Source organism: Amphimedon queenslandica, unplaced genomic scaffold, assembly GCF_000090795.2.
Source record: "Amphimedon queenslandica unplaced genomic scaffold, v1.1 AMPQUscaffold_12310, whole genome shotgun sequence".
In the NCBI taxonomy this organism is placed as follows: domain Eukaryota; kingdom Metazoa; phylum Porifera; class Demospongiae; order Haplosclerida; family Niphatidae; genus Amphimedon; species Amphimedon queenslandica.
Window position 1 is genome coordinate 9,585 of NW_003547452.1, and position 8,886 is coordinate 18,470.

The 8,886-nt window shown below is 33.4% G+C and overlaps 3 protein-coding genes across 3 annotated transcripts; 1 reads left to right on the plus strand and 2 right to left on the minus strand.

Annotated features, from left to right (window-relative positions):
* Positions 1–296: 296 nt before the first annotated feature.
* LOC109588056 (uncharacterized) lies at positions 297–1,624 on the minus strand. The gene is made up of 5 exons (XM_020004250.1): positions 1,515–1,624; positions 1,094–1,244; positions 937–1,023; positions 707–745; positions 297–656 (listed from the first exon to the last, which is right to left on the minus strand). Exons 1-5 carry the CDS (start codon positions 1,530–1,532, stop codon positions 361–363), a joined length of 591 nt encoding a protein of 196 aa, XP_019859809.1. The 5' UTR covers positions 1,533–1,624; the 3' UTR covers positions 297–360.
* LOC109588055 (uncharacterized) lies at positions 1,558–2,392 on the minus strand. The gene is made up of 4 exons (XM_020004249.1): positions 2,180–2,392; positions 1,758–1,921; positions 1,656–1,688; positions 1,558–1,602 (listed from the first exon to the last, which is right to left on the minus strand). Exons 1-4 carry the CDS (start codon positions 2,352–2,354, stop codon positions 1,558–1,560), a joined length of 417 nt encoding a protein of 138 aa, XP_019859808.1. The 5' UTR covers positions 2,355–2,392.
* Positions 2,393–3,087: 695 nt separating this feature from the next.
* Positions 3,088–8,160, plus strand: LOC100636553 (tRNA (cytosine(34)-C(5))-methyltransferase-like; the record flags this gene model as incomplete). Its single annotated transcript, XM_003390587.2, has 7 exons — positions 3,088–3,126; positions 3,480–3,642; positions 5,219–5,355; positions 6,057–6,115; positions 6,926–7,000; positions 7,256–7,460; positions 8,018–8,160. Coding segments are annotated over exons 1-7 (821 nt in total), but the record flags the coding sequence as incomplete, so codon positions are not given.
* Positions 8,161–8,886: the final 726 nt, after the last annotated feature.

The following is an 8,886-nucleotide window of genomic DNA, read 5'->3' on the forward strand; positions in this document are numbered from 1 at the left end:
GCTTTTCCCAAAAATAGCTCCAAAATCACCCCAAATGTTATTACATTTTATAATACATATTGATGTCTTTGTGGTATGTAGAAAGTTTGAGCTAAGGCCACTTCAATTAGATTCACTTTTTCACCCACACACTCGACATCGGCAATTAATTATTTGATTATTCATACATTATGCACATCAATTTATATAGCAATAATTAAAATTAATGAATTAATGAAGCCGCCCACCCACATCAGCCCATTCATGAAAGGAGAAGCTATAAATCAAATTATAGTGGCATAATTCTGACAAGTAAATTTTGAGTTATGAGCTGAAAAGGACTAAGTCAACTAGCATATTACAAAAGACAATATATTATTCTTAATAACTATTACGGGCTCTGTCTGATAATAGGAATCCTTCCACTTTAGCTTTTGCTTGTCCAAGTTGGTCTGGAAAATCTTCACAAACTTGTAGTACTGTTCTCCAGGTCACTCCTCTATTGGAGTCTATCCATCTCTGGAACACTAGTATGAGCTTATCAGAGGCTGACATTGGACTTTGTAACAAGTCATCCACTTGAACATTAAGTGCAGTACCAATGGTTGAATAATGGGCAAATGAACTTTTGAATAACCTAAGGAGGTCACCCTTTTGTGGCTTCTTGTCCAGAATGTCTGTACCAATTTTAGATCAACAATAATTTACTATTTTTATAAAGCCTTACTTTTATCTGATGCAGCGTCTTTTATATGAGCTACAGTTACTAATAGAAACATAAATGGGTTTAAGCTGTAATATACATGTATACATATACAAGCCAGTAAGTAAATTGTCTAGAGAGACATCAAAGCATTCACATTATCGAATCTGAGTGACATCGCTTTGTTACATGGCAATTCCACATACTCATTAAAGTACATGTGTGTGTGTCTATAATGTATGAGCATTATATACCTTTTGTAAGTCCCTCCAGTATTCTTCTCTGATTATATTCATCAATGTCCAGTACTGACTCTACTACCAAATCACCAGTACTAGATACTATAATAATAATATTGCATATTTAGTACACAATGTATCTACTGGAGTATTTATGTTTATATGTACTTACTGATTTCAATGAATGTTGTATCACTGAGTAATGAATGGTGTAAACCACATCTCTTTCCTCCAAACACAATTATCCAGTGAGTGCTTTGTGTCTCACTCCAAACTGATAGAGAATGCCAATATCTATTAGTGACACTCTCTGGTATATTAGTCTATTATAATTAAAAATGGTCATGAAATAATATTATCTGCAGAATAAAAAATGATTTCTCTCTCCTTCTCCTCCATTGTCAATAACACTTACAAAAATGACAACTTTGTGAGCTTAAAACTACTCATAGCATAATCTTTCATTTCTTTATCATATGCACATGTCTATACTGACCAGTTGTACTGTATTAAATTAGTTTTCATTGCACTGCAGACAAATCGCAGTGGTCTCGTACTAGTAGGACTCACTCATGTTCACCACTAATGCTTACCAGTTTTTCCCATTTCATTTTGTTTATATTTAACAACCAACAGTCACTGGTACGATATCCACCCACTACTAGTAGGTGTGGTCCTGAGCTACAGTTGATCAATACACTGGAATGAGCATCTCTCGCCTGAGGCCATTGTACTGATCCTCCAGGATTAGAAAACTTTTTACATTTCTATAATAAAAATATTTAATTATCATAAACCACATCCACACATACAACCAATTAATAATTCACACTCACCACTGATGTATTGGCAAATTCAAATATATATACATCATTACTGACACTGTCTTCATCAGTACTACCACCAAACAATATAGCAGTGGCATTAGTTATTGATGTTAAAGTGAAGGAAGAAATAGGAGGTGGTCTGTCTCCAGTAACAATTGGGGAAATCCATTTACCTAAAAATTATAGACATGATGTGGTATTGTACCATGCATATACCATATAACTATATAGTTGTTGTGAATTATGGGTATGTTAACCTCTAAGGAGTCCAGCACTTATATAATCAAGGTTCAAGCCCAGCACTATATAAGCTACTGTTATAGTTGTTGCGTACAAAGTTTTATGATGATTATGAGGATTATGATGCCATATGCACATAAGTGTGTCAATTTAATTACTGTTTATATACTAGCTTAATATATTATACTGACCAGTTTTTAATCTGTACATATGTACTTCATTGCAATATTGAACATGGGTTCCACTGTACTTGGCACCAGGTTGTGGTGGGGTGTTATTATGAAGCGGACCCCATCCTCCAATTACTGCAAGATAGTCCTCGTCATTAATATGTAGTGTAACCATGCCACAGGCGCCCTTCATCATAGGACCATGATGAGATGTAGTAGGAGAGAGTTCCTTCCAATTGAAGGTATCAACATTGAAACTGTATAAAATATTATATAGTATATTTATCAGTAATTATTATGTTTACCTGTATAAACTATTATGATAACATTCATCATGACCACAACCTCCTCCATAAATGAATGTTTCATTTCTACTGACAGCAGCAGCATATTGACCAATACCAAGTGGAGGGTCACCAGTGGTAGGCTTTTGTACCCACGTACCAGTTGGTACATGACAGACCTCCACTACAGAACACATTGATTTCTTTGCTTCATTATTGTGTACTGCAGGGAGATCATACTGTTCCCCACCCCACATGTACAGGTAGTCTCCTACCTGTACTGTAGAGTGACCTCTCCTCTCCTCTGGTTCATAGGCTATAGATAAGAAGAGGACACAGTAATATAGTGAATAGTTATAATAAGGAGAGGATACAGAGGAATAAAGTAAGGGAGAAAATAAGAAACAGAAAAGGTCACTTACTTGATGACATCTCCATACACTAAAAAAAAGTAGCAACTATTAATAATAATTTTTTGCAGCAAGTATATATCTACAATCTACATACCTGAGAGACCACACACACACTCACAATTACATTCCTTCCACGCATGCACATGTAGCATGTGTTATGTCAATAATGATTAATTTTATATCAGAAAATAAGTAAATGATAAACAATATCAAGAACAAAGTGATAATCAATATGAGAGAAGGAGCTGGATTAATGGAACATTTATCACAAGTAGTATTACTGCATGTGCTTGTAATTAATGTTCCATGAATCCTCCCTCTCTCTCTCTCTCTCTCTCTCTCTTATAATAATAACTAATGGTTCCATTCACACTATCCAACTGGGACAACTCCAATCTGAGAGGGAGAGAGAGAAAGATCATTGTCATTATTTATTTATTATAATTTACTGCTATTGCCTTTTCTCAGTATTGGTTGCTCCCTTTGTCTTTCTTGTAGTGAACACACTTCATGTACATGTACATGTATATCCAACTATTGTACATGTGTACATGTACTTTTGTCTTCTACATGATTGTCATTACTTGCAATTGATTTCCAACTTTCTATCTTTTTTAATTGCAGGGTAATATATCACGTCAAGAAGCAGTGAGCATGATTCCTCCGCTGTTGCTAGGGGTGGAGCCTCGTCACTTTGTACTTGATATGTGTGCGGCCCCAGGATCAAAGACATCTCAACTAATAGAATCTCTACACTATCAGGATACACTGGAATCATCTATACCCAGTATGAGCATAAATTAGTGTGTGTGTAATACATGTACAGGTACTTGTATGTACAGTGTAGCCTCTCGTAATCCACATTCTCTATAGTGTACACCTCCATTTAATGCACAGCACCTACATATACATGTAGTGTACCAATTACCTTCTTTACAGCATAAAACAAAGCAACTTTCTTATACCAAAGTGTCTATTATAAAGAGGTTCCACTGTATGCTTGTTTTAAAGCATCAGTTCTACATGTAGCATGTGCTTCCATGTAGCATATACTTAGTATATAATGTCAAAGCAGTAATGTGATGGCTAGTTCAGTACGGTGGAAGTTATCACGTATCGGTGTATTACATTATGATGTGATATGTTATTGATACTTCCATACATTATTGTGGTACTCTTTTCATTTCAATTTAATAATCAATAAATGAGGTGATTGTGCTCTACCACTACATGTCAATTTGTTATTTATTTACATGTACCTGTGTAATTTATAAAAATTTGCCACTCTAATTTCAAAAATTAATCAGTAATACCTCATGGGTCCTATTTTCAAGGGAATTATATTTTGCTGATTTTGCTGTTTAGGTCATCATTCGCGAAAAATACAGCCTTGAAATTTTATATTTGGAACAGCCATGCCCAATCACGTGTAAGAAAAATGTCTCTACCAGTACTTTATGACTTCTTACTAGCCCTGATGGACAACTTAGGAATTTATTAAAAGGCAGTGTGGTGACTGTGGTCATTATAGGGGTTTAAAAATTATTGGACATGGTCATTTCAGCTTCATTTGTGAATATTAAATCTGTAAATTTTACAAAAATCTAAAATTTGCGAAATATTATTCCCTTGAATAATAGTATTTTGAGAGTAAAGTTTTTTATAATTATTTTTCACTAATTATATCCTTTGCACATGCTCTAATTTATCCGGTATTCTTTATTTGTCTTGTCATGACTACATGTAGCTCAGTATCTATATTATTATATTATTACAGTACGTCCTCAATTATCTGTATCTCTTTTATCCGAACCCTCGTTTATCCGAACGCATGGCTGTCTCTAATGCGCATGCTCAGACTAGTTAATTTATTAATAACCAGTTAAAATGGCTGCTACAGCGGAGCTTAACCAAGAGAAATACCATTAAAGAGAAGCCTGAGATACACTGCGAGTTAGTGAAAGGAAAGTCATACACATTTACTCTTCAAAAAGTATATTATAGGTCGGTCTACTGTATTCTGCGCTGTATTTCACTTATCCAGACTATTCAGCTATCTGAACATCTCTCCAAAAAAAGTGCACAAAAGTGTTCGGATAATCGAGGATATACTGTAGTAGTAGCTACTCACCACACAAGACACACAATCACTGCATGGCCATGTTGTCTGTAAATTTGTCAATTTAAATAATTAATTGTATCTTTGCTTAATTTTTTCATTTTACATCTAAAATTAAATCTTTATTGTAAAGGAGGTGATTAGAAAATTTATAGTGTTACATGTACAATATACACGTTCATGTTAATATTTAAATTTAATTGTTATTAGTACTATTATTGCTGTTATTATTATTATTATTTAGGTGGTATAGTAATAGCTAATGATGCTGATAACAGTAGGTGTTATACTTTAGTGCATCAAGCCAAGAGATTGAACAGTCCCTGTCTCATAATCACTAATAATGATGCTACCCAATTCCCAGTACTCTACTATAACAATGTAAGTAATGAGTGAATGATATACTGTATAACTGCTAATATTGGTTGGAGCTTTGTTTTGTAATTTTGTACTAGTAGGGAATTTTTTTAACATGAAGAATTTAATTTTACTGTTTTACGCATGAGCTATTGATACACTCATTAACTATTAATGATTGGAATTTAATTTTACACTTTTAAAAGAAAATACAAATGTACCATAGGCCGGGTTTTGATTGCGTATCTAATAGATTGCGAATTTGAAAAAATAACTAGTTTGCGTTTCCAACAATTGCAAGATGCTAGCTAGCTAGCTACATTCAAGCCACACTCACAAGTTAACTGATTGTCTTGTTTCTCTCCTTTGCCATCTAAAGCTACTGCCACAGCTTGATTAACTTCCTTCCAGATGTTAGGTGGCATTGGACTTGACTAGATGATGTAATTGGGGCTGTAAATATCACAGGATACCACTCATGATGCTGTAAATGAAACACGTGTAGAGAAAATGATTGATAGGCATGGCGTGGCATTTATCAATTATTATTAATTACGTAGATTATTTAGGTGCAATTCCTTTCTTTGTAAGATGTATTTCATACTCGCGATTTGCAATCAAAAAAATCTTGTAATCAAACCTGGCCTATGATACCAGCAAATATTACCATCTGTTATACATCGATGTACATGTATATGAGTGTGATTTTATTATTTGTATGTTAGGTTGATGGTAAACGTGTTCCATTACAGTATGACAGAGTACTCTGTGATGTCCCCTGTAGGTAAGTACCATATCAGCATACTAGGGTTTTACACAGGATTTTGCCATTGTGAATTGAGATTATGGGCCAAAAGGGTCACAGGCCAAATTTAGCCAAAATTGAAAAGGAGAGAATTTGTCCCTTTTATTTTTTATACATACACATGTACTTATATTGTGTAGAAGGTTTCAGCTGATTCTAATCAAAACTGGATTTTATATGAATTTTTTAAGTTGCTCAAAAATTGGGCCAAAGTCCCTGTACTATAGTACAGGGTCAAAAGCCAAGTTCCGCCAAAATTGAGAAGGAGAGAATTTGCCATTTTATAATTTTTTTCTGATACACTACATGTACATGTTCTTACATTGTATGTTGTGTATCAGCTTTGCCAATCAAGTTCGGATTTTTATGAATTTTAAAGTCGCTCCAAATGATATGTACATTTAAATGCATGTACTGTATTGCAGTGGTTGTCAGCTCATCAAGCATGCTGTTTAGCTCACTTAGCATTCTTTGTAAGAAACCCTGGGTATATATACATGTACATGTACATGTAGTTTTGAACTCGTAGCATTTCTTATACATGTATGTATGTGCAGATGTAATTAACTGTACTGAATGCATTACTTACATGTACATATGTAATAATTACTGTATAATTTAAAACATGATGGAACAAAAACAGGGTTCAAAGTGTACCTTTTTTAAAACAATGCATTTTTGGTGCTAGCCTTATTTATTATTAGAAATAGGTACATGTACATATTATTTACATGTATGTACATTTGTAAATGTTGTTTTGTCTTATTCATTTCTTATTACTGTATTCAGTGGTGATGGTACTATGAGAAAGAATCCAACAATATGGAGATCGTGGAATCCTAATACACCATTATCACTACACAGGTAACATACTGTATCGATACTTTGTACATGTACAAATGTATAATAATTATCCACATATTTTGCTGTTTGGTTGTCTCAAAAATTGCCATCATAATTGAGTACATCAATACTTGTAATGTACATGTACATGTACATCATTTACAGAATTTATTTGCTAATTTTAATGTTATTTTTTAACCTTACGAAGACTATTAGGCTACATGTATGTGGTTTGGGACATTTTTCTGCAGTTGTGTACAATTTATATTTTTTCAGATTACAATTAAGACTGCTGATGAGGGGTCTGGAATTATTGAAGCCAGGGGGTAGGCTGGTCTATTCAACGTGTTCAATGAATCCAATAGAAGATGAAGCAGTTATTGCTGGAGCATTGAAGTTGTGTAATGGATCAGTGGAACTGGTGGACACTTCTTCACTGTTACCTGGTCTGAAAAGGACAAATGGAGTTAATACATGGAAGGTAATTAGTAACTGTCACAATTTATTTATCTTTAGCTGATTATTACTCATTTCTGGTCCTATTTTTAATTTATGAAAGATTGTTATTAAAATAAACTGTCACATTTTAGCTGATTTTGATCAAAATTGGATTTTTAATGATTTTTCACACATCATTAATGGTCGCCAATTTTGTGGTAAAAATTATGTTGTAGGTGAAATATACATATACTGTACAAAAGTATAAAGGGCCAATAAAAATGTAATGGAGAATTCTCTCCTAGCCATTTTTGATGAAATTTGAGCATAGACCAAAGTTACATGTACATGTACATGTAGCTATAGCTTTTGGTTGTTGGCTCAATTTTTGAGCAACTTTAGAAAATTTTTAAAAAAATCAGGATCAGCTCAAAGTTGATAAACAACATAAGATCGTGTATATGGAATTTGGCCAATGTGCATGTATATGTATCAGAAAGTGTAATAAAAATTGAGAATTCTTTTCTTCCCCTGTACTATAGTACAGAACCTTTTGCTAAATTTTAAAGCAACTTAAAAATATTTTTATTACAAATACAGGTCTTAACAAAGAATGGTGAATGGATTTCATCATATAAAGAGACTCCGTCTAATTTACTACACACAGTCCATTCATCAATGTTCCCTCCTACTGCACTAGAGGCTGACACATATCAGTTGAACCGATGGTACTTTATATTATTGTATCATTTACATACATGTACATGTACATTTTTAGATTCTCGCATTCAATATATGCACTATCATACACAGATACATGTATGTTATAATTTATGAACAAGTACAGTATTAGTACATGCACACACACACACACAAGCATCACATCAATGATAATAGTAATAGTACTACATACATTAATATTACATACCGGTACATGTAAATTGTAAAACCTGTGGTTTTTTCTGAAAATTGGCTCGAAGTCACCCCAAATTATTATTACATTTTCTGATACATATTGATGTCCTTATGCTGTAGAGAAAGTTTGAGCTGATTCCGACTTCAATTTTTCAAGTTATGGCCATTTTAAGAAAATGCCAAAATTCTGAAAAATACCCAAGGCTATAGCCCATGGTTTTTTCCAAAAAATGGCTCTGAAATCACCTCAAATTTTTATTAAATTTTCTGATACATATTGATGTCCTTATGCTGTATAGAAAGTTTGAGCTGATTCCGACTTCAATTTTTCAAGTTATGGCCATTTTAAGAAAATGCCAAAAATTTTGAAAAATACCCAAGGTATTAATAGCCCATGGTTTTTCCCAAAAAATGGCTCCGAAATCACCTCAAATTTTTATTACATTTTCTGATACATATTGATGTCCTTATGCTATATAGAAAGTTTGAGCTGATTCCGACTTCAATTTTTCAAGTTACAGCCATTTTAAGAAAATGCCAAAATATTGAAAATT